Source organism: Lathamus discolor, chromosome 6, assembly GCF_037157495.1.
Source record: "Lathamus discolor isolate bLatDis1 chromosome 6, bLatDis1.hap1, whole genome shotgun sequence".
Taxonomy (NCBI): Eukaryota; Metazoa; Chordata; class Aves; order Psittaciformes; family Psittacidae; genus Lathamus; species Lathamus discolor.
The window spans coordinates 47,469,548-47,497,240 of NC_088889.1; the positions used below are offsets into that span (position 1 = coordinate 47,469,548).

General features: G+C 36.8%; 1 protein-coding gene across 2 annotated transcripts in view; it reads right to left on the reverse strand.

The window, feature by feature from the left end:
* AVEN (apoptosis and caspase activation inhibitor) overlaps positions 1–27,693 on the reverse strand; it is a 98,568-nt gene that overhangs the window by 69,818 nt on the left and 1,057 nt on the right. For both annotated transcript variants that reach the window (XM_065686639.1, XM_065686638.1), the window contains exon 2: positions 7,077–7,257. In XM_065686639.1, coding sequence (XP_065542711.1) covers positions 7,077–7,257 — 181 coding nt within the window. The remainder of the gene's footprint in view (positions 1–7,076; positions 7,258–27,693) is intronic.

Consider the following 27,693-nt stretch of genomic DNA (forward strand, 5'->3'; position numbering starts at 1 on the left):
GACTACATTTTACATAGAATCATAGAATCATAGAATAGTTAGGGGTGGAAAGGACCTCAAGATCATCTAGTTCCAACCCCCCTGCCACGGGCAGGGACATCTCACACTAAACCATGCCATCCAAGGCTTCATCCAACCTGGCCTTGAACATTCCCAGGGATGGAACATTCACAGCCTCCCTGGGCAACCCATTCCAGTGTCTCACCACCCTCACAGGAAAGAATTTCATCCTTATCTCCAATCTAAGCTTCCCCCGTTTAAGTTTTAACCCATTACCCCTTGTCCTGTCACTACAATCCCTGATGAAGAGTCCCTCCCCAGCATCCCTATAGGCCCCTTTCAGGTACTGGAAGGCTGCTATGAGGTCTCTATGAGCCTTCTCTTCTCCAGGCTGAACAGCCCCAACTTTCTCAGCCTATCTTCATACGGGAGGTGCTCCAGTCCCCGATCATCCTCGTGGCCCTCCTCTGGACTTGTTCCAACAGTTCCATGTCCTTTTTATGTTGAGGACACCAGAACTGCACACAATATTCCAGGTGAGGTCGCACAAGAGCAGAGTCGAGGGACAGGATCACGTCTTTCTACCTGCTGGTCACACTCCTTTTGATGCAGCTCAGGATACAGTTGGCTTTCTGGGCTGTGAGCGCACACTGCTGACTCATGTTCATTTTCTCATCAATTTCTCATCAGATAAAACTTCGGAGGAAAAAAGGCACAAATATGAAAGCATATATAATAAGTACAGATTACCTGTTACAGGAAAATACATTTACCAAGAAAATGTAATACTGAAAATCTTGCACTTCCTATTTTTAGTTCAGAAAATAAAGAAAAAGACAGCTTGCCTGATTAGAACAAAAAAGATGAATTTCTGTAATGCTAGGAAAAGTTCAGGAGGAAGCACTGAACAGATGGAGAAACAGCTTCCACTGATGCCAAGTCCTGTGATTTTACTGCAAATCTTCAATACGGATGGGTTTTTTCTGTTTGTTCAGGAAAGTTATTTTGGCTAGGGAAGGGAGAGACAGGAGGGGAAGAGGTTACATTTTTATTCTTTTCAGATACCTACAGGTATATAAACTATATATATAGGGTTTTATATATATACACACACACATTATTATTATATAATTGTATATTATATATAATTATATATTTATTATTATTATTATTACATATATATAGTTTATATGAGAGATATATAGTATCTCTCAGGTCTATGAACAAGTCCAAAGCTACAGACTGCCCAGAGAATAACTGTCACAACTAAAACCTCTGGCAAGTGGAAATTATACTATTTGCATAAAGAGCCTCCATGGATGGGAAACGGTATCTACCACGTGACCATAAAGAAGGAAAGTTCTGATGTGCTAGAATGGGGCTAGAAGGAGAAGCAGGAGAGGAAAGCATGTCAGGAAATCTCAGAGAATGTTTATGGAATGAGGTAGCAAAAAAAGGAGAACATGAGAAAAGATGCATGTAAATGACACAGCCTTAACTGCTTATTTCAGGAGCACATATGCTAGGAATGTTCAAGTGCCCTATTATCACAAAGTTTATGTTACCTGATGAACAACAAAGACATGAATTTCTGCATCTGTTGAATTTTCTGACCAAATAAGATACACTAGTTGAAAACGCATCCAATCCACACATAAAGACATGCAAAGGATAATGAAAAATTACTTCTCAGTTGCACAGAGTAAAAATGTATTCAGAGTTGATAACCAACAATTCTTCATTAGTCTAGATATCTCAGTGGTTCAAAAAACAGAGTTACAAAAACAGAGCTCTGTTGAGACCTATGGTCATAAATAATTTCACAGAACATACAAAATGAAAAGACTGGTAAATGGGACCCCTGATATATACAGTAACCCAAATCAACAGTAAGTTAGGCAGTTCTGTAATGGAAACCGATTTTCAGCTATTCTCTAGGATTCTAAAACTGAAAGGATTGGGTTTTAGCACCCAAACTGCACCCTGCCATTGCAATTCTTTTTCTTTGAACAGAATTAGCGTCAGAAATAAGAAAACTCATTCAGTCATCACTCTTTCCCCTCCAAATCTGTCAGTATATACTACAGATAGAAAAGTTGCAGGAACACCCATTTTTAACACAAGCCTTGCTCCACTAGTTTATCTGTTCAGCTTTTCCAAGACAGCCAACAGTCTTCTGTACACTGTTAATTCTCATGTATATATCACTCATGAAAATGACAAAAATGCAGCAATATATTGCAATAGACGCATCAAAATTAAGCAGGGGCCCCAAAGCAAGAGGTTAAAAAAGCAAAACAGTTTTAGGGAACAGAAAGTAATCCTGTATTTACCATTAATTACTATTATGCTAAAGTGATTGCCTTTTTGGATTTTTGTTCCACACTCCCTATTTGTGGAGGATTGGCTTGTCGAAAAAGGTCAAAAGGTCATGCTCCCATCAACAAGCTGAAACAAGACATCTGTGTAGAACATGGTGCAAACCTCTCACACCAGATAATGAGGAAATGAAGGACACCGGCAAACAGCAACATACTATGACCAATCACAGCCAAGGCCACTAAGTGATAAGTGCATGAGAAGGAGGATGGGGGGGGGGGGGGCACGGTGTAGCTGCAAAAATGTAGAAGCTATAAACCAATGATCTTGTAACATGTAAAAGCTATAAGCCAATGATCTCTCTGTAACCAAACTATAAACATGCAAGCAAGGTATATAAGTATCGATCTGCTTAGCAATAAACGAGACTTGTCGGTCATCATCTGATGAGCTCGTCTCCCGGCGATTCCCACACCTATTGTACTTGAGTTCTAAGTACCTACAGAAATTATACGAATTCTAACAATACCAAAACTATTCTGCCAGTTTTGTTTGAACTACACAGCAGTTCTTTCTTACCCTTTAAGGCCATTCAGAATTATTCAGTCATGGCCAAAAGACCAAATGGAAAAAAAAAAAAGAAGTCCAAAATTATATTTTTTTCATCTTGATAACCATCACATCCTGCAACTCAGCATACTGCTACAGAAGCACGTATGTTGGCAGCTTTTGGCTGCCAGTGTTTAAAAGAAAGCGATCCAGTCCCTGCATACAATTTGGTCAGATCTATAAAGAGATTTTAGAAGCATATTTTTAAACCTAAAGCATCTATTCACAGTCAAAAACCTAACGAAGAACTGAAATCTATTTTGGGATGTTTAACCTTCAGCAGTCAAAAAATGAGGACAGCTCTTCAAACATGGCAAGACTCTTCTAGCAAAGTAAGGTTATCCTATCACTTCTGCTTCTCTTGCTCTTTATGCTTCAACAGCATTTTCACTAAATTGATTCAAGACTTATTCCCCAAAGGCTTCACAATGGACTTGTAGTTTACATCAGCTAGACACCAAAAGCAGTACAGAAAAGTTTGCTTTGCTATATTCAAGGTTAATTACAGGAAAAAATAGAAAGTGGTAAAAAGGAAAGAAATAGACTTAAAAAAAGTTATCATACTACTTTACACACAAATATAATAAGCCCTAGCAAAGAAGCTCTATCAGGCTAGAGACATCAGCAGTTATCAAAGCCACCTGGCAGCTCTTACTTAAGACTATTTTCAGCCACTTTTTAACTATTCAATCTGAAATCTTCCATGTCAATTGTCTGCTTCAGGTGGTCTTTTTCTCACCCTCCACTCACCACCACCACCTTTAAAAAAAAAAAAAAAAGGTCAGTGAATGGCTGGAACATTTTTCTACCACAAAAGGACCTGAAAACAAAGGTCTTGAAACACTGTAACCACTTTCTTTCCCTGAATCAGTAACTTGAAATCAGGCTGGACAATGGTTTTGTAGCAGAAAGGTACATTTTGCTCATTTTGTGAAAAATCTGACCCGATTTAGCCAAGCTACACACTTCTAGAAATGTAAGTTTGTATGTATTTCTTGGCAAGATCTGCTAGAGCTTAACAACCAGTCACCAAACAGTCCATCCTCAGTGATCTTTATGCCATCTCCACTGGCAAGGCAAATGAAGTCAGATCTCCCCTAACGTCTGGTTATGAGCGAAGAGCCAGATTTTCACTGTAAGCAAAGTCTACATTTAAGAAGCATTAGGTACAACACTGAACAAAGTGTCACATGCCTATTTCTTCAACCTCAACTATGCCAATACCCATACAACAGTTAAAAACAGTGGCCTGTCACTTCACATTGTTGGGTAACTGAGTAGGATTTAATGTACACCGACAGAGTGTGTGGAGCGAAGATGGAGGACACAGCTTGTAGTAGAGATTAGAAATTGAAGCTTGAAAGAATAAACTGGGATGGACTAAACAAGGCAAAAAAACTAAGAGGAATGTAAGAAGATGTGATAGTCGATGAGAGAAAAATTAGGCCAAATAAGCAATCCCAGGCAGAACAACTCAGAACTGGGGACCAGGGGATCACCAGGACCGGACAGTGTGAGGGAAAAATATATGTGGCAGAGATAGATTTTAGTGAATATATGTGGAAGAGAAATGGCTCAGAAGAAAAGTCTGAGAAAAGACCCACCACCAGCAATCAAAAACAGACAAGAAGAAAATCAACAGAAGCAAGAGTGAGTGAGAAGAAGTAGCAGGCAAGCAAAGGCTGACAACAGAGAGATGAGGTGCAGTCTAAGGCAGTCTGGGACTAGTCAGGCCTAAATATTTGATTGAAAAGACAGAATCAGTGCTGCACTAGAGACTGGCTTGAGGCAGGGACAAGTTGGAAGCCTAGGGAAAAAAAAAAAACAAACCAAAAAAACCCCCAAAAACAACCAACAAAAAAAGTGTGTCTTCAGAAGGTATAAAAAAAGATAAAAATACCCTAAAGACTTATTGTCCTCTGCAAATGTCTGCAAACCTCTTCCTCCTCAAAAAAAATATCCCACTTTACTACAGATAAAGCCCTAACTCTGCCACTTTCTTAATCCAAACAGTAATGTTTATGTACTGGATTTAAAAGCTCCAATCCTGCTAATTATCAACATGGCACGCATATGACAGTATATCAGCGTTCCCATTTTGCCATTTTTTTGGTGATATTAACTATAAAATAACACGCAGAAGCACATTTACAAAATAATAAACAAAACCAAGCTTGGAATTTTAGTTCCTTAGGCATCAGGAATTTATTACTATATTATTTCAAACTATTTTTTCTACACTATCTCATTCAATTAACACAATATTTTCTGGGAATAAATCCAAGTTGCATCTTGAAGGACGGCACTCCCTTTAAGACCCTGCTTTCAGTATAGTGGAACTTAAAAGTTACATGGGATAACCTTATTTTTATCTGAGCTTTTGCCAAAGGAGTCTTAACTGGCTGCATTAATTACATTGTTGAGTATTAACAGTAAATTGCAAGAACTTTCTAAGCTTTTGCATTAATGAAAAATGGCACTGTAACTCCATTCCCCCGCCAGTACTCCCCTAACTGCTTGTTGCAATTGAATTGGATCCAGTGTGCAACTCCAGAATGCTAAACGGCAATATGCTAACAGAAATCAAAATTATCAGATAAAGCACAGATGCAAGCTTTTTCTCAGACCACTAGAAATAAAGATGACTGAATTCTCAGTTTTTGCATGTAAGCCAAAGAAATCATGCATACACCCCCAACGCACGCTGCTTTATGCGACTCCAAAAAAATCGGCATTATTGCTTAGAAGGTACCTTTTTTCTTCCTCTTAAAAAAAGTACTTCCTTTAGTTGCTGTTTCTTATCAATCTATTTTAATGTCAAGAACAGTCACAATATATCCTAAAATAAAGCACTCTTTAAATGCAAGATTCAGAATTAATAACTAGTAAGAATACTAACAAACAAGATTTTAACTGTAGGCACCCAGAGAATCTACAGAGTAAAATAAATGGGTTGGTAATAACTGTATTGGAGTATAACTTAGCAAAAATAAAAATTAGTAGAAATATGCAGTATTTTCTTATATACTCATTTCAAAAGTACTAATCATCAGAACATTTTAAAGAGATTCTGAAGGCTAAGTATAAAATTAGAGATACTAAAGTTTGTTTTAACAAGGTACGCCATGGCAACATGCAGCTCAGGGTAGATCTCTTGATTTAAAAAGTTTTCAGTTGTGATTATCTACTTTGCTTCCAGGCTATGTTACCTATCCAGCTCTGAGAACCATACCAGATGTCTTGGACTCCAACCATCCAGAAAAGTCAATACATACCTTATGATTCTATGATTAAAACTTTCAATTTAGGTCAAATTCTGCAATGTTCATGTAAAACTGGACTTTAGAAATTGATTCTGGCACAGAGAAAGAAAGGTCTGGGCCTTGTTTCTTTACCATAGATAATTTCTAGCTACATCCCGCCAACCTGTGGCTGAAAAATCCAATTACTCAGATTTCAGAGTTTCCAACTTGCTCAAAAAAAACTCCTACAATACATCTTTTGCAGCTTTTTACTACATGGCATTCCAACACAATGGCATATCAAGAGCTTCTAAAATAATTTTAGGTAGCTAGGTTTTGTGCAACTACCCATACTATTCACATATAGATAGAAAATAGTATCTACTACAGCCTATGCCTCAACCACCTCCTTTTATTATCTCCTTTAAAGAGGGGAAAAAAAACTTTTCTTTATTTTCAAGGAGAGTAACTTTTGCTACTCATGCACATATCTGTGCAGTGATGATTACAAATGCGTTAAACAACAGCAAGCACCTGCTTGACTGCTTTGCTGTGTTTAGCCATACTAGCAACCTTTTCCAGAAAGCAACAAAATGACCAAGATCAGTAAGAAATTCATTGTCAATAAGAATAAGCCCAAAGTAACTAGATGCTGCACACACTCAGACCCATACACAGCTTCACTAGGAAGCTATAAATGCAGCAGCCCTCTCTTATTCCCCATCTGTCACGGCATCGTGCACCCTGTATGCTATAAGGCTGCTTGCTCACATGAGACTTTGAGCACTCACAGATACATCAATAGCGGACTTACCGAGGCAGATAGGAATGGTATTCTAGGGTCCTGTTTTATCATCAAAGATAATAGCCAGAACAGTAGTTACCTATAGAGTACAAAATACCTACCTGCTGAGCTAAGCAAAACACTGAAGTCTGTTCCTCTCTGTGTCTCCCCATGTTCATTCTGTCCCTCTTTTTCTGCATCCTCATAGCGGCTCCAGTTGGAAACGATTTTTCTTCTTGAATAGCTTTTCAGTTCTTCCTTCTCTTCTTCCTCTTGTGACTCAGTATCATCATCCTCCTCTACCTGTAACATGTAAATGGACAGTTAAGCCGCTGCAACTCGAAAGCATTTTGTTCCGTATTTAACCAGTCATTCATACAAACAACCACCACAGAATTAAAAACCAGAAAGACGACTCAGCCTGCATCCCCACCAAAATTTTAGATCAGGTGCTACCATCTTCCTGATGTAGTTCCTCAACAGTATAATTAAAAACACCTAATGAAGCTTCAGTTCTTACAGGGGTCAAGCTGTGACACTGTTGCTAGCTCACTCGTTTCTCTCCTATTCTGGAAGCCCTTAATGAGCAGCTTGTCTCCTGAACCTGAGAGCAACGTGCAGGGAGCAGATCTAAGAATTTAATTACAGTATCTCTGTCCAAGTGTTGCAGTGATACAGATGACAATTGAAAGAACTTATGTTTGTAGAGCAGAATAGGAAGATAACATAATTCTGCAGAAAATCATCTGGAAAAGGGTGATCTAAGTAAGAATTTCCACTACAGCTAACTACAGGGTCTTAAGTAATACCGTATCATTAGTCAAATTAATTTCCATCATGAAAGCAGTTTTATGGAAATACATATGGAAAAATTAAATAGACTGCTGGCAGTCAATCTACTAGCCCAAGCCCTAAAAAAGCTCTAGGGTCAAAAAGAGAACTCATCACAGAGACGTAAGCCTGGGGTTCAGCTGGAATGACTACCAGCTCACAAACAGAAAGACTTCCTGGAGGAAGGAGCACTCCCCAGGCAAGAGGAGGGCTGAGAGCACCTAGGAAAGTTCTGTACAAGATACATTCCGCAGAAGTCTAAAGCTCTGAAGAAGCGGAGTAAAGGAGTCAAGAAAGAAGAGATTCCCACTGTGTCTGCTTCCAAACATTCCTGCTGACAGCTTCACACTCTCTCCTTTACTCCACCTCTCCTTTCACAAACCACAGTGTGCTGCTGCTATACGTTTAAATTTTGCTCTCCCAATAATAAGTACGTTCTTCATGACTAGGGCAGTAAAATTCAAGTTTATCTGCATTGCTGTAAAGCTTACAGCCATCTGCATTCAGTACAAAATAATTTAAAAAGCAAACTACTTTGGAGTAAGCCATCCTACATCCACAAGCCAAAACACCCTTACAGCTCACCATCAGACACTGAATTTCAGGAGGAGCTTGGCTTTGATAGTTTAAACTAAATGTAATCCTGAAATAAATGTGAAGAGCAATTATTTGTATTTTTAAAAAGTCCTCCAAGTGAAAAGCTATAACATCTTGTGCAAAAAGATTACTAAAATCTCTAGTAGTTACCACATTTCTAAAACTACATTAGGGTTTTTTTAAGCACATATTGTGGACTTACATACTGGTACAACATTGGATAACCTGGTAAAAACAACTGCACAAAGCCGCTATCAGGAGCAAATCACCATCACTTCATTAACTTGGTTTTATAATCGAGTTACTTTAATAGCTGAAGAAAGGACAAAAAACAATGAAACGCATGCTTTAGATTGATTTTAGAAATCCATCATGAAGAAGGCTTAACGACTCCATACAAAACTTAGTTACACTTTGGCTCAGCTACACAAGGACAAGCTGAGATTTTCAATGTTCCTTTAGTGTCTGATTACACAATAGAAAAACTTCTGTCAGTGTTAAATAAGCCCCTACTGCACACCAAATACCATATTTATATATATCATAAAAAGACAGCAAGATACAGACAAAAAAGCTGTAAGTAGCATTTTGTGGACAACAGACCATCGCTAGTTCTTAGTTTTGAAAATACATTAAAAATTACCAAAAATAGCAAGGAAGCCTATTTCATGGCTTTTAAACAAATGTCCACGCAAAAGCATCTTCAAACACAGTTCTGAGATTTTAGATTCTCTCGTTTGATGTCTTAAAAACTAAAACTGACTTCCCAGCATATCATATAGTAGCAAAATCAGAATTCAAATAATGACTTCCCATGAAAAACAATCCACCACAAGCTTCTTTCACCACCATTTGAGAGACCTGGTTAAAATCATCAAAAAGCTAAAAACACAGATTAAAAGCTGTCAAAATCATATAAATATAATCCCAGTTGTCAAACAGCTGACAATAAGTAAAATATTCTGCGCATTCTCACTGGTTCTGTGCAATTTTTAAGTAAATTCTATTTCTGCTCATCAGATAAATGCACTAAAGTGGTTGTTGTGGACATATGGTTGTTGCATGAGCAAGGGGATGAAGTCATAACTCTCTGGGGATTGATCCAGAGCTTCCAGTTTCCACAGAGCCAAATCTGCTTACAGCAAGAAAAGAACCGCCTTATTTCTCTTCAGTTCTTCTCCTATAAATTGAATGATTTTCTATAATCCAGCAAACCTAGTGAAATTCCAAAGCAGCTGATACAATTCACAAGTCAAAGCAAGAATAGTGCCACACAGATGTATCTGTGCTATACTTTGGGTTTTGGAACTTTTTTAAGATCAGAATTACTTTAGGCAACTACAATATTATATGTAATTACTTACTACAGACCTGTTTAAAGGATTCACTCCTTTCAGCCGTCAACATAAACAAAACAGGAGTATCACCTTATTTTAACAAGTTTCCAGTAAACAAATACAGATTCAAACATTTTCTCTTACACTGCACTAAATTCTTTTTCAGATTCTGTTATTAGCAACACGCAGCACACCTCAAGGAAATTTCATTTCTTAGACCTGAAACTGCTAACTTGAACTTTAGGAAATAAACCCCAAAGTCTCAGGAGGATTAACAGTAGTTGTGCAGCCTGGCTACCCAAATACTGTGCCGAGGTTTACTTTTGACCTGCTTACATTTCCAGTAAATATTTAATGGAAAATTTTACATGATGTACTTCCATGCTACAAGATATAACTGAAAATAAACACATTTGAATATTCAACATACGAACAACTTAAAGATGTGTTTTCACCATTAATATAATCAAATACATTTAAAAACGCTGATGAATGATGCTTCAGAAAATAAGCTTTTACCATTTCACGAGACAGCTACCATCTAAAGTAGCAAACTCAGAAACACATAAACATAAATATTTACTACTTTCCTCTTAGCTGCCTATTCAGCTAGTCTATATGCTGATACCACTGTATTCATACCTTACTGAAAATGACTCTTAATCAGTACAGCGCAAACATCTGCCCTATGTGTAATGAAATAAAATAGTTTTCCCTCCCACCCCATCCTCAAAAAACAAATGATACAAGCTGAAACAAATTCTGGAAGCCAATGCAAATATAACCTTTAAACTATATTACTCAGGTAAGGAGAAAAACACCTTCTGCCACAGGAGGTATAACATTTACCTGCTGTGCCTCTATTTCAGACGGTATTACATGCATTACCATTTGCACATTTCATTGAAATTTTGAGAATGGAAAAAGTATCCAAAAGCCCAGTTGAACAAAACCAGGAAACCTTCAGACTGTTTTGCATATCAGAAACAAATATATACACAGTGTTCTGCATAAACACTAAGTTCATAGAAGCCCTTCAAAGAACAGTTAAAGGGCCATGCTCCCCTGCAGAGAAGCTTGTATGATGTGGGGCCTTCCACCAAGAAATGGATTTTCATCTTCTACAAGAGCCTATGACTCCACTTTCCTTCTCAAGACAAGCAAAATGCATAGCACACATGACCGGAATCTACAGGCTCTACTACTGCAAAACGATATTTTAGTACACTTTCCTTTATGCACTAGTTTTGCATACAGGGATGAAAAAACCAGCAAGCAGGCTTTCTGTTTGACTTTTCTCACAAACAAGAACATGTTGATGCACATGGTTCAGGAATGAAGGTGTCAAAATGAAGTAAACATTGTTCTGAGCAGGTAATTTCCCCTGGCATCATTCTTCTGCATTTCACTGGAACCCAGAGTGGTTTCAGATCAAACCAAGGCTGAAGTACACAATAGAGAAAGTGCAACAGTGACCTCTTCCATCCTGCTTCAATTACTCATTCGCTCTTCACTGCAAGTGCAGTCAGTCCCAGCATGTTAAGCACACGTGTCCAAACACGCCACAAGGCCTGTTGAGCTCACAGTCCTCTAAAAAAACTAGAAGTGCATTAAAAGGCAGAGTTTCCATTAAGACTTTCTAAACCTGTATGTATTACCCTTAGGAAACCACAAGAGTTGAGACTTACAGCCATCTTCCTATTAAGTCTGTAATAGGAGTTTAAAACATTCAGTCTTTGTCAGTACTTGGAATACTCTATGATGACCGGGAGGAACATAGGAACAACGTATTTTCAGCTTGCCTTTCTTTGGGCCAACTGCCCTTCCCCACTATGTAGGTATCATGCATTATTAGATTTCCATTTTATTTATTTTGTAGTATTTCTCCCAATTCTCTTTCCAAGAATGTAACTTTATGCAATACATGAAAACACAGTTTGATCTTTTTTGTTAATCTGTTACATAGAGCACAGCTATTTCTCCCATTCACCTTCTTCACAAAGTTATACAATAACCTTTTTATTTTCTCTTTAGAAACCCTTTACAATTATATTGATCGAGTGCTACTTTTCCCCTTTGTTACTGTAACTCCTGCATTACTGTTTTGAATGTTACACCTCTCAAAAACATACATATTTACTTAATCTTTTCTCCATTCTTTATTAGGGATACTTACCTGCAATACACCAGACATACTCCACTGCTATGCATAGATGCTTCCAATGTTCATAGGCAGTGGCAACCACTGTCTAATCCTTAAATTTGCTTTTCTCCCAAACAGCAACAGCACACACCAATTCCTTGAGTAAGTTTCTACCTTGATTCCATCCTCCCTTCTTAGAAACTGCTGTAAAGCTGTGGCCAAGTGCAATGACATTCAGTCTCACCTGTCTCAATCCCAATTTCTCTTCTCATCAGGAGGAAAGACTAGCAAGACAAAATGAAAATATTCTATGGGTTGAAGCTGACATAAATTATCACCTGCATCATGGATGGGCATACAGCTTTTCCTCATTTGTATTTAAAATAGTAATGTGTCTGTGCAGAGACAATTTCTCGTCTCCTCTGAGCAACATCTGTTACAGTCAAAATCTCACAGATGGAATTTGTAAGTCGTGGGGTCAGAAAACCACATATAACTAAGAAGCAAAACAGTTCATGATCTCTTTGAATTGTTTTGCAGAGTAAAAGTCTCTACACTTGTACGAGTGACAATAAGAAAGGTAGCTCAGCTGATATTAACTAGTTTCCTTCAGGCAGACATAAGTGGAAATGTCAAAGACATAACAGTTACTTTAATGACTTAAATTGCTCTTGGAAAGACATACCTGCTTTTAATTTTGTGGTTCAAATTATTGTTGGTGTAATCAAACAGGAGCAATGAGATTACACCAGCAATTATCTTAGCACAATAAGAATACAACACCATCTCAAAAAGACTTTTTTTTGTAATGGTGATCATTAAATGTGCCTTTTTTTTTTTACCTTAATTCCAGAAAGGTACAGGAGAATCCCCTGACAGCTTAATTTTCTCTATCACAATGATTGATAGGCTTATACCTCATGATAGTTATATATAGTATAATAATCTTCAAAAAAGTTCTTCTGATTTTCCACATTTACCTAATAGCAACCCCTAGATATATGTCCCTCTTCTCTGTCTTGGAAGTAATTAGATTTATTAAAATTAAATCTAAAGTTGGTGAAGGAATACATTATCTGATTTATCACAGTGGAAATTTAAATATGCTCTCTAAAATACAAACTGTATAGGATATTAAAGAAAAAAAATACATATTCAGAATTACGGCAAATGAAAGCCAAACTGCATTTTAAAACATATTTCTTAGATTAATGCTATTATTTTACAAAAGACAAAGTACTAATGCAATTTTACTGATACCACTGCAAGTTTGTAGGTGTTTAGAATCAACATGTCCTTACCTACCAGAAATAATATAGAAGTTACCTAGAGAGGTAGCTCCAATTCAATGACAGAATTCAAAATACAATTCACAATGACACAGACAAATGGGAATTTAGTTTTAAAAACAAACAAACAGAATTACCAATAGTGAATTAACAAGGTAAACATGTCTGTCAGCATGTTACACACATACACAACTATCTGGGAAAATACCATGAAGCATGCCAATACATTATTCTGTCTACCTAGGAATGCTGATGATAAACTTCTATAGAGAGAAAAAAGAGAAAGTTTGAGCAATAAAAAGGTCAGTACGAAGTAAGAGTAGAATACAATCCTCCAAACTGTTCTTATTTAGTACTCTTACTCCAGATTTTAGAAAAGTAAATAAAAGGTAAAATTTGTAAATTTGCCTGAAAAATAAGATGTTCCTAATGCAGTGACACCATAAGATACCACAGTTTCTTTCAGAGAGAGAAGAAAATAGTTTGTGCTCAGCAACACTTTGCAAAAAACGTGAGCTGTTAGCTTATCTACACGTAGTTGTTTTCAACGGCTATCATATTCACAAGTCTGACCACAATAACAACGAAAAGGTAAATGTAATAACCTTGTCCACCAAATTATTTTGCTTCAAAGTTCCTGCTTATTCTAGCTGTGAGATGCAAATAATAGAAACTTATTAAAAACTTCAAAATAAAGAGACTGTTTTTGCATTAGTATTTAACTGGGAAAGAAAAAAAAAAAAAAGAAACAAAACCAAAAGAAGACCAAACAACCCTGCTCTAAAAATATTCTTTGCATTCAGTAAAGTTATACCATGCTCAAATGCCAGGAGGCTACAAGTCGCACTTCATCTTTCTCACAGATCATTACTAATACTTCCACAAGCTATAGCCATATTTTAAAAAACATACACCTCATTAAATTAGAACAACAGCTTCTATTAGGAGCTAAATAAATGTTTTCCTTAGACTCACTGAGCCAGGGAAAAAAAAATAAAAATGGGTCCTGAAGGGCAAACAGCTTGGTTATTTTGTTTATAACTATTGACCTAAATGGCATTAAAAATCCCTTTCAAAGAACTATAAAAGAATCCATAAATTCTAATATTCACTTCCCACTACTAGCTCAGAAATACCTCTGTAACCTGCCAGCACATGATTAGCTCCATGGTTGTTCAAATGGGTGGCTTACAGAGGCAGGATAAACCAACCTCTACTATGCACTTCTGAAGTTTTGTACTGCAGCTTCTAAAGACTGAGTTTGAAAACTGTTCACTCATAGATAAAATAAACTTAATAACCATGCAATGTACATTCACATGAAGAAAATCTCAAAAGCTCTATTCTCTAACATTAGCAGTAGACTTCGAAACTTGGTAGAGCCCATCAAGTAAGTAATTATTTCAGAAACTACATATTTCAGGATTTCGCTCATTAGATACATCATTTTCCAAACTACAAAGCCATCAGCTAGAATTTAGCTCTACTCAGATTAAAACTCCAAACTACAGAATATCTGATGGGGTTTGTTGCGAGAACAGTATCATTATAAATTCAGCACTCATTCTGCAGTAATTGGGAAACTCAGCAGAGAATCAAGCTGCATTAACTGTAGAAGCAGTCCTTTGCCTCCCTTTCCCAAGGCTGAGCCATGCTGCAAGCAAAGAACCTGTAGGAAGCTTGTCCAGCTGCTGTCTATAGATAAAGAGACTTCTGATTTTTCAAACTTTCCAAGACAATACATTTCCACCAACAGAAAATCAACTCTATTTTTTTGCTTAATTCAGTGGAAATGATTATATGAAAGTTACTGGCAACTATGCAAACTCATCAAGCAATTTATACAAAATGGTCACATGAACCTACACAAAACCTGGTAGCTCTATTACTTTCAAATTATCAGCAGCTTAAAAAAGCTGAATGTTTTTCTTACAAACATTCAATCAAAAAAAAAATGAGTGCAAAGACTAAATAGGAGCCTCTTGTCTTGAAAGAAATAACAGGTTTCAAGAAAACATTTCAAAGTAAATATATTGCCCCAAAGGTTATAGCTTTTTCTGTTCGATTACTGATTGTTCCTATGTATAGGCTGTATTTGCCAAAGTCAGAGTATTTATATATTGCATACTTGTGAACATTGTATGTCATATCCTAAAACCAAATTATACTTAACATCCTGGATAGGTTAAGGAAAATTTCCACAGAAAGTTGCTTGTTCTTACCAAATCTGCCATTCCTGAACAGAAGTATCCTGAGCTGCATTAGAGACTGTATTCAGAAATGAATTAATTTCTTATGTGTTAATGTCACAGCATTATAGACCAATCTAAGCCAGAAGGAATTGCAAGAGGTCATCTTGTCCAACAGCCTACTCAAAGTCAAACTGAAATCAGACCAAGCAGGCTGGGGCTTTGTCCATTCTGAGCTTGAAAGCCTACAATAGTATACCTAATTCTTAAGAGTGTTATTTTGTTGCTTTATTCTAGCACTTCTAAAATTGCAAAAGCAGTTGTATTAACAACTTGTAAAGAAAATGCAGGAAGAGTTCTGTAACATCAAGGAATCAAAGTTTATTGAGAGTATACATTAACTTCAACAGTTCAAACTCAGACTTTTTAGAAGAATATTGCTATTTTGCTAGTCTTCACAAGTTAATGGGTAAGACAGCCTCTCCCAATAAACAGATACATTATAAACTGATACACATTGAAAAGCTCTGTACTTTTGCAACCATATCAATGATGAAGTAAAAGTATGACAAATTATGCAAAAAGCTCACTAAAAGCAGCATCCATCTGGAGAACAGAGAAAAATTTGCATCTTGATTCTAATCCACAAAGGTTATTTCACAAACTTAACAAAATCTGCTCAAAAGAGTAAAGTTTAGAGAACACCTCAGTTACACAGACAAGTCTAATGTTTATGTAACACCCCCTACACACGCACAGTTTTAGAATAAAACCAACACAAATCCAGCAACTCTCTACCAAGTTCAAAACCAACATGTTGAAGAAGCTTCAGAGTTTCTCATGCAAAGAAAAATATGTGACAAAGTTTCTCAATACAACATTTTTTTTGCCACAATGTAAAAAAAAGAAAAAACTCAAAAACAAGCTTTTGAAGGATTTTAGCTGTGCTATATTCAGAACAAAGAGAGTGCTCCAAAACTTATCTTACATTTGAATAACAACATAACTATTTCCTACCTTTACATTCAAAAATATTTATAGGTTTCTTTAAATACACCTATTTTGTAAGAAAGCAAGCACATAAGGAATAAGATGTTTTGAAATCCATAGAAAAATAACATGAAAATAACTACTGACATTCACCCACACTGTTACATTTTCAATTGGCACAGCATTAAAGAAGAAAAAATTCTGAAAGACACCAAAAAGAACAGTATTCTTTGAAACTGTACACCTAAACAGGCAGAAAAATAATATATAGTTTTCTTCTCTTTCCCACTGTTAACCTTCTGCCAGCTTAAGTTCCCTGTATCAGTTCACAGCAGAAGGAGACAAGCACAAATAACAGTTAGATAGGCTGGAAACATGCCATAAAACATGGGATCTGGGAAACAGGTCCTTCTTTCATATCCGGCAGCAGTTATCCTCTAGACTGGCTAAGTGTATTGGTAAGACATATCCTTGGCTTTAATCTCCTGCAATGTTAAACTTGTTTTCTAAAGCCGATTTTGTTTTTCTATTAAAGACTGGTAGATTCTCCAATATTATCCTTGCTACACATAATACACGTGGACACACAGGTGTTCTTTGTCAAATTCAGGTATTTTTAAAATAAACATTTTTGTAAAACAGATACTTGCTACAAATATTTATGTCGACTGGTGAAACTCTCAGCTTCAACTTTATAACATTTGCAACCATTTTCAGTTCCCACTTTAAGACAGTCACCAAGACATATGTAATGTACACTGAACCTCTAAAATGATGTGGGTATTGATGTTTCGTTCAGGGGGAAACTTTATCTTGACTTTAATTAAAGCACCTAATATCTGTTGCTTTTCAGATCAATTATCACATAGAAACAGCATGTGAAACAAAGATACTAACATAATGAAAATTAAAGCTGTAAATAAAGACACTCTACTAATTTGAAACACTAAAAAGGACTAAAGAGGACAGCATTCTGCTTTTTCCTCCCTTTCACTATGTCTTCAACACTGTCAACAGCATAGTCCCTAAGTTTTTCATCTTTCATTACTAGTATACTTCCATTTCCTAATTCTAATTTCACATGCCTCTGAAAAACCTCACATCTCTACTACCCTTCTATCAACAAACTGGCATATCCAGCCACCATGCATTTTTGAAATTAAGTTGTATTATCACATTTACAGTGGGGCATGATGAAGCAATAAAGCTTCAGTTGCAAATAGCTTAATTTAACGATATTTTCAGAAAGGGGGGATCAAAAAGGGGTAATTTAAACACCAAGGCACAGCTACACAGTAAATCAATGAAAAATAAATTATAGAAAAGACAATAAGGATATAAAGCAGATTGCCTAACATGCAAATGCATAAAATAATTTAGTCACACTAGATAAAACAACAACATATTACAACAATGCTACATTAAGAAGATACTATTCTCAAGTACCAGGGCTTCAAACATTTCTGAGACCAATACTAAAATTAATTTATTTATGGAAAAACATAAAAGACACAGAGAATAGTAACTACCCGCTCGATAAAGAGACACCAAAACCTTTCTTCTTCCTTGTCTTTTCAATGACATAAGAAACATATGGGCTGGTCAGTGAGGAAGCCCAGTTTTTCTCCTTTCAATCTGCATAGATGTATGCATACCAGACAATGAACACAGTGATGCAAGGAAAGGGGAAGTGAGGAAAAAAGTAATGCATCAAGGATATACTTTCAGATTTAGAGGTTGCAATCCCTGTATCATAATCAAGGTAGGATTTCCCTGACAGTATACGCAAGGGGTGCAAAAACAGCAGCCACTCAAACACTCCATTATCAACTTTCCAAGTACGAGTCAGTAGCCCCCTTCCTAGCACAAAGTCAGCAAAAAAGAGGAACTATCAGCTGGAGCTCCCTCAGGCACCATGCAAAGTGCTGTTCTATAATGAAGCAAATTACTGCCAAATATCTGATTTGTGGTGGGTTTGCCTCTAAGAGATAGGCTTGTGTTGAATCCACAGGCACTGCAATTCAAAATATAGCTGTATGATAGATAGAAAACATGTATCTATGCTGCTCCTTCAAAAGGCAGCAACGCACCACACCTTCCATTTCAAGCTCTTTTCGCAATATAGCTCAGAGATGGTAGAAGTAGTAAGTATAGCTCCCAGAGCAGTATTCCCTCTAACTGCTGTACTACAGTTTGAGAAGCAATGATGAACATTTTTGGGAATCCTGTCTATATATCAAAATATTAATGCAACAAACAAAAAAAAAAAAAAAAAAAAGGTGTAGAGACATCCCACTGCCCTGACTTAGGTAAGTCAAAAGGAGAATTTTATACCACCAATGTGTGGCATGCACTTGGTCTCAAAGCAGTTGCCCACTACAGGCAACAGAAATACAGAATTTATCAAAACCCTCTAACAACTACATAACCACTGTACACTTTTAACAGAAATACAGAATTTTCTTGAGCATAAATAACTGTTTGTACTGAAATGACCAAAGAGTAGATGGAGACTGTGGTGTAAGAGTGGAGTGTCAAAATAAAGTATCTCAAAGTGACAGTGCAAATAAATACAATCCATGTTTATTCAGCTACTGCAGAACTACAGTTTTATCCAGAAAGTGGAAATAAAGTCAATTACTTTCTCTGCACAAATGCATTTCAAGTCATACCTCCCACATCCCATGAATGACTAAATACTCTGAAATGGGTGATCTCGCCTGTTTTCCCAGCCAGAACTACTTTGTACAGTAACCAGACATTCCTGGCAGGAGAAGCTCGTGGTCTATGCATCAGGCAGATGCCCAACCACCACGCGCACACACACAAAAGAAAAAAGAAACAAACAGAACATTTCATATCATTATTTCTTTCATGCCTGCTCTCTCTCTACGGCAGTATCATGTTTTTACAGGAAGTACAAAGGAACTGGAAAAAAAGGAATTGAGGGAAGTTCGGTTCAAAAAGTATCACCTCTCAGATAAGTGAAAAAAATTGACTGCATTTTGTATTTGAAACTGGGAAGAAAACAAACCGAGTTTAAACTTTTTCCTTTTCTTCCCATTCTTCAAATCCTTTACTTGATTACACATTGCAGATTGAAACCTTTTCATCGTGTACTCTCTGTATCTAAAACAGGCCATGTGTCCACTGCCTGCCTTTTTACAAAAAAACATCAGTGCTAATGGCTCTCTAACCTTATGCACAAGCTGTTTCTGATATAAACTGGGATGATTTTCCTATATATTTTAAGAAAAACCTCAAAATAATATATTACTTCACAGAGAATATTTTTTCTGCATCATAAACAACATTTTTAATGGCTAACAAAGGATATAACAAAGCAAGAGAATAAGCAATTATTAATGAAAAGTGCATCAATCTGCTTTGCTGCCTCACTGAAAATTATTAAACTATTTCTCATTATACTTCCTCTTTAAGGGTTTCACATAATTTAAGTAAGAGGTTTTTTTCCCCCTTCCAATTGTTCAACAGAAAAACCAGCATTTGTAAAAGCCACTCGACAGCCAGGTATAGGTATTTGCAAGTCCTTTTATGCTGTATTTTTTCTGTACTATACCTAATGAAATGTAAAGACAAGAAGAAATCTTTAATTTTCTGTGCATTGTACTTCATGATTTTTCAACAGCATAAATAAGATTAAATATTGCCAGATGTTAAACCTATTCCATCACTACAGTGACACATATAATAGAGCAAGTTGAAAATTATTTCTTCAAAGGTAATGGGGATGAAGTCTGACACTCTGACATACATGCCTGTATGTTCATACTCTTCTTATATTGGCATATTTACATAATGATGAATTTATAGTGAGCCTCCAGTGATTTTTTAAGCACTGCATCTCATTAACAGGAACAATTTATTTCCTTATTGTTCACCTAAACATCATGGCTCTTCCAGTACAAGTTCAGGTTTCTATTATGACTTGATTATTCAACTTGAGGGGGAAAATGAAAAGCCTAATGCCTCTTCTCCACCCCCACCCCCGTTTTAGACAAAGGAAGAGCCTTGACTGAGGTTCTTTCATGAAGAGAAAAAATATTCCCGCAAAGAGTAATCCTCTTCACTAGTCTGCTCTATTAGTGACCTTTAGAGAGTCTACCAAAGCTAAAGAGAAGCTTAATTTGAAGAAAGGGCACCTGAGAGAACAGGTTAACAAAAGCTTTTAGTCTTTATGGTACAGGATGAGAATTTTTGAAAGAGGGATGAAATCCTAAGACTGCTTCATAAATGTTGGATACTGGAACTCATCACTTTGGGTTAGGTAAAGATAGAATTAGCCAAGAGAGACATCCTATTCTGAAACTCGTGTTTTGTATAACAGGAATGACACTCAGTTAAAGGGAAGAATATCTCATGAAGCACACAAGGAAAAGACTTGTTCTTGCAGTTTTTACATAAAACTGTTACTACTCCAATACTTACAAGTATGGCTCTACAAGATGTTTTACTAATTCTAATTGCAAAAAAACATTTCTTTCGCCTTGATTTTTAAAATGCTTTATGGGTAATTCAAATTTATTAGCCATGTGATAATGACCTGGCATGAACTACAGTCCTCTATAGTATGTAACTTGTAGATAAAGAGTGTAACCAAAGTTTCCCCCCTGAAAAGGATCACTGCAGTTGCAGAAAATCAATCTGAAATAATAGAAGAAAAACAGTCCAGATCCTGACAAGTTCTTGTGTTCAAACCTATTTGCAGCTAAGAAATAAACATTGCTCCTATCTAGACAGAACATCTGCAAAATGCCTATTATTAAACAAGGCCCAAATAATTCTATATAAACGTAAACCTATCAAGTACCCACAAAAAAATCCACTGTGTACTGTATCTCCATATTTATTCTGTGATTATCAGCCTTTTGAGAGGCTCAAGAAGCAGTACTGTTGTTCTGCTTTTCAATCACCTTTATGAAATTATTTTATGACTACACTGGGGTGGTAAAGTGTTTGCATTCATTCAAAAATAAACCCAACCAAAACCCCTTTGCTATTTCTGTATCAAATCTGAATGCAACTTACTATAGACATTTTAGAGATCACCACTCAAACCTCAGACACACATTCCTTATTAATCTCCAACTTTTTTTTCAAGGACAGAAGAGGGAAAACCCTATGAAAGATATTTTTCCAGGAAGCTTTAAAGAATGTGCTTCCCTAAACTGAACATGCATCATGAGATAAAGTAGTTAAGAATCACTGTCCAAGTTCCTCAATATCCTAATGGCATACTTATAAAAACAAGATGTTAAAACGTCATTTTATTTTGCTGTTGGTCAGAGTATAGTTATAAAATGCAAGAGCTATGCAAAATGATGCTCTGATCCTGCAGTTCACTCTACTGTGAAGAAGCTCTAAGAATAATTTAGAACTTGCTGGAAGTACAAACACATTCAAATTACCAACAAGATAAAGGAGGGCTGGGTTGCACTTGCTGGGATACACAACCCCAGGATTTTATGTGCGCATTACATCTTCACCTCCAACAGTTTGCACTGATTGCCAGCCCTAGATGCATATGGAACACTAGCTGTCGAAGAACTCTGCATCCATTTTGCAGTGGTAAGCTCTAGGCAGAGCTCAACTGTCTAGACAATTAGTGGACAACTTCAGCTACGGTTCCATCAGTAGGGAAACCGCTTTAAATTCACAAGTACTACACTTGAGTATAACCCACAAGGCAAATTTGCACCAAAAAAAAAAAAAACCCATCCTTGACAATAACTCAAACTAAGAAACAAAGAGCCATGCCAAAAATCCTGAAGGCACCATCTTTTCACATTAGCACAATTCATTTTTTAATTTTGCTTCTACAAATAAATCTTTACTCTTGAGAAAATAATCCTTTAACATCATTGCTAAGAATTAGAGTGAAGTAGAAGGAAAAGAAATAAGGAGTATGGGATCATTCCAGCTTCTGGTATTCCAACAGCTGTTACAAACTAACAGGACCATAATAAGCTACTGAAGGCAGCAAAGCAGTATCACCTGAGGAAATACAGCCTGAAACAGAATACAGAAAGGAGGTAAGGAGGGAGAGAGGGAAGAAAAATAAAATAAATAAATAAATTAAAAAAAAAAAAAAAAACAAAACCAACCCTTGGTTTGTCAGGCAATCAGAAAAAGCTCAAGGCCTCACAACATGCCTGTGTCAGAGCTGTAGCCTAGGAGGAACTGTGGCCCAGAATCAGAACTCTGTTGTGTAGAAGACAGCGATTCTGGCTATTCCAGGGTTAAAGACAAAGTCTGTACAGTCAGTAACTGTATGGTTATCCTCTGGGAAAAGTGAAACAGGAATAGAAACAGGGCCTTAAAGCAAGGTTCTCACACACTCCAGCGGATTTACAGGTTTCCCCAGCAGGATGTATTACTAAATCTACCTGCAAAAGCCTCTTTCCAAGGAAGTCACAAAAAAAAAGTCGGACATGATGCTGTTACACAGCAATAATGCTGAATGTTCACCTGTGTAACCTCTCAGTAAAAGTGTCTCAAGTTAAATCAGCAGGGAAGTTGGTTAAATAAAGTGAAGAAATAATGATAAATATTATAAAACTATTCCACCCTAAACAATCTGGGATTACTTCCAAGCACGACAGTCCCCAGTGCTGTGAAAAGCAGGTTTCTCTATTGTCTAGAAACTGACAAGACTAAATTAACTTTGGCTGGATAAAGAGTGTTTATCTTTTTCAATTGCAAAGAAAGTCTTAAAAAAAATAAATGGAAAAAAAATAAAAATAAAAATAGGGCTGGGCAAGTAGTTACACAGCAGCTCCACCGAGTACTCTCAGTAACCTTTACTACACTCTTAAAACCTCTGACAATATTTTCCTGTACTGATCTCCATATACTTCTGACACAACACATTCCACAATCTATCTACCCTTTCAGTCACAATTTTTATTCTCAATGCCCAAACTAAAATTCCTCCTTCTTAGCAAAGGCTTTCATCTTGTCCTGCTTAAAACAGATCTGTTGGCAGAAACCTTTCTACAGTAATCAAGTGATACCCAGGTTTCCCTACAGTGTTCTCTTCACCAGACAGAAATTTAAGGGATGAGATGGGGGGAGAGAGGAGAATCAGGTCTTTTCCTTCTCAGTCACATCTGCCAAGCTTCGCATCTTTCTTCAGCCCGCCCCCCCCCCCCCCCCACCCCCCCCCCCCACCCCGATTAACTTTCCCAGCTTGTCCGAATCTTGCAGAAGTACAACCAGACCTTCCAGTGTGACTACTCTGCTAATTGCTGCTTTCTCATCCACTGAACAGCCCGTTCCCATCTATGAAATGCAGCTTAACCTGTCACACACCTCTGCAGGTTTTTCCTATGTAAATGTGTAACAATATGGTGTTACATTAGACCTTGAATTACATCTTAGCGTAGGCTGTTTCTCCCATTTGTTGAGACTGTGTTGTGTTCCACCCCCCTACCTACCCTTCCAGTTTAGCACTGTCTGCAAATTTTAACACAGTGTTTTACTCCTTCATCAGAATTATCAATAGAAACACTGAACGTGAGCAGATACAGAACGTAGGTCTTGCAGAATCCCATTTAACAAACACCAATCTGACATTGAACTAACCCTTAAAAAGTTTGCAACTACTTGTTCACACATTTTTCAAGAGTCTTATTCAAAATCAATACACTCAAAATAAAATAATCCACACTTCATTCACAGTTAGTGCCTCTTCACACCTTATCAAAGTGGAGAAACTTCTCAGAAGGGAAGGTCTTCACACCTCATTAGTAATTAAGTACAGCTCACAAACTGATATACATTAATCTAAATTATTTTTTCCTAGTTGTTTTGAGAACATTAACATCAAACCTCAAAAATTTGTGTTCAAGATCCAGAAATCTATTCTTCTTCTATCTGCACAAGTTCTGTTACAGTATTCCAAAGGAAATCGAATGTATCTGTATTTGAAAAATCAAAGCTTTTGCTACCATGGCCGTGAACAGATTGCTTTTGCAGTTGCTTAGACTGCAAAGATTTAGTTCATACTAAACTAGGAAAAATTTATCTGATGTTGACAGCATTAAGTGTTCTCTTAGATAAGTTCTACACGTGCATGGATTATAAGAAATTAAGATATACTAAACAATAAATAAATGAGATTTCATCCTGAAACTAACCATAAGCAAGAAAGACTGCACTAAAATCTGTCTGTTAACCTCCATTCTTTAGTAATAAAATGTTAGAATAAAAGTGAGATATAATATTGGGTCAATGCCAACTGGATCTTATACTTCAAGCATCATAATTCCACATTATTAAAAAAAAAAAAAGCAAATGTGTTCTATTTATTTAACACAGAATAGGTGAGTTAAAGCAGATAACAGGAAATTATTCAGGATGACAGATCTACAAAGAAATCTGCCAATTGTTAAACCAGCTGGTCATAATTAGACTCGGATACATTTTTAAAGGGAGGGCACAAAATCTTCAGTAATCAAACCTGTTAAATCAACATGCACACTAGTTACAAAAAGATGTAACAAGCGCAAGATCCTTCTTCCTCTTTACCAGGATTAAGAACACTTCTCACAGCTTCTGAAACAACTCTATGTTTGAGAGAGGCAGCATCTTGTTTCAAGAGCAGCTCTGAGGAGTTCCTCAGAGAGCTATCCCCTCAAGAGCTGACAGAAATCATGAAAGCTTTCATCTTTAAGACTCTGATCCACAGCTGGATCTACCATGCAGGGTATGAATAAGTCAATTATTTATAAACAACATCCTGATCTCCTTCTACATTAGCACCCAGCAGAAGAGGAGAGAACTGACTCAGCAAGTAATGGGCCTTGGCAGGCTTTGCAAGTAGCACAGCTGATCACCCATTACTAAAACCAAAGAACTGCAGTACACTTAGAGTAGTCTAAACCAAGTCAAGTGGTGTCCAGCCTTCACTGGTCCACAAAAAAATTGAAAAGCCAATGTGCCACTACACTCAGAAATACCGTACAAGTCAGAAATAACAGCCTTCTCTAGCTCCAAATTCAGGTTTAGGAACCATTAAATTAAAAAAAATCCAGACACAGCATTTGAAGATAGTAGCTTTAAATGAATGCAATTGATTAAAAAATATTTCTGCTAAAATATTATGCAATTTAATGCCAATTTCTACTTCACTGTAAAAATTGCTAAGTATTTCCAATAGTTTTATAACAAAGTTTGGTTTTATTAACAATCTTATTATGCTTCACTGAATCCATTCACCTATAATTTTACTTGCATTTTACTACTCTGTCCATAGCAGACTTGGCAAAACCAAATCCAGATACTTTAACACAACTTCATGTAGGTTTTGTCATAAAGCTTTTCATAACTGAAGACACAATAAGATGCAAACTTTCTAAGCAACAACCAATGCTCCAGCAATGAAGAATTAAATAGCCAGCTTAGCAGCAATATTTTAATAAACAAATGGGGCATTAAAAAAACTATAATTATGAATTTATCACAGCTTTTAAACTACAGAAGAGCCTAGGCTTAAAATTATTCTCAGGAAATAATATCAAGTCACACATGTCCTGTGTTTATAAATCTGTATTATAAAATGTTATTATAAATTTAGTTTATAAAACGTTAGAATGATCCCAATCTAGTAAGAAAATTCATCCAAAATGCCAAGCTGACACCAGCAGTGTGGAAAATGCAGAATGTAATCAACCACAACTTTTAGCCGAGAAAGCAGAAGGGCTAGAATTAATTGCCCTTGGAAATACTGTATATTACAAAATTACAGGTGAATTTCTCCAGGAAATTTCAAGACCCATTTGGGGAAAAAAAAAAAAAACCAAAAAAACCCGAAATTTTCAGAGCAGTGTGGTAAAACCACTCACATTCTCGATACCATTATGCTGGCTCTCCCGGTTTGCAATTTACCCATCATCACTTAAGAAACTCTGACCCCTGTTGGTGAAAGACAGCAGAGTAGCAGGGTCCTCTTCCACAAACCGCTCTCTCACGGAGCTGGTGCACTTGTGCAAAACAAGCCCCTTTGCTGAACAAAGAGAATGCTAAAGAATTGGGAATAAAAGGGGGTAATTTCCTGCCAGGCAAGAGCAAAATCTATTCAGAAAACATGGTCAAGCACACATCAAAGACAGTACAAGGGAGCTTGTCTGACCACACAGATGTAAGGAGAAAGAAGGAGGTCCTCTCTGTTTCAGAAGTGGTAAATTGAGATTGGCTCAGAGGTAGCAATAGACAGCAGCAGCTGCAGGCTGGCACAGCTGTTGACACTATGGCTGGATTGCTGGAAGCCAGTTCTGTCTAAGCTGCTAAACATGAGATTTGTGGCAGGTGTGCTAAGAGACCATACAGTGCCTAACAGCAAAAGCCTCCAGCATAGGAAGAGCAGTAAGCTTACTCTTCAGTAAAAGCTATGGGGAAACTTTAGCTACTGCTTCACTTAAAGGCCCAACCCACCCTATTAGCCTTAGCCAAAAATAAACATAGTCACTGTGCTAGACTAAGATGATGTGTATCAAAGTCAGTAACACAGTGATCAGGCAAAACATACTGTAAACTGTCCCAAAAAGAAAATTTTCTAACTGCTTCTTAAAATATTTCAAACAACAATCCAGACAAAAATGCACACATATAACACAATTCCCTTCCTGAGTGTGTCTTTTAAATTATGAAGAGGACTGTGCTGGGTCAACAATACCAGAGAAAACACAGATACAAATGCATCTCTACTTAGTCAGAAATGGTTCAATGACTTTAAAAAAAAAAAATAATAATAATAATAATAATAAAAAATCAGCTCAAGATAGAAGTTTCCTCAGCGAATACAGGTGCTAAATTTCCCCCCTATTTCTCTGTGGCTTATGATGGAGCACTACTGTTCACATCTAGCATACAAACCTGTCCACACACATAACTATGAACTCAACAGTTGATATCACTTACAGGTGAAATCACCAACCAGCACCTTAGGCAACAGTACTGATCCAACCTTTTATCTCCCAAAATAGGGGTGCTAAAAAGTTTCTAAAGACAGTAACAAGAGGGATGAATATTTTACATTTTTTAAAAAATCCAGCAGCAACTACAGGAGTTCTAATGCAGATAAAACACTGCTGGGTCCAACTGAAGCCATGGCATCATAAAAGTCAAAGTGAATCTAATCAACATGATGCTGAAAATGGGGTAGCAGCTGGCCCATCTACATTAGGACTCCCAATGCTGCCAAAACTAATCAGTATTAGGTCATCATTGTAATCTTTTTCCAGTCCAGGGACAATCATGATTTCTATGTTGCAACAACATTAACAGAAGCAAAACAATCTGAATGTGGTATTGTCAACACACTTATAAATGGAAACTGGTTT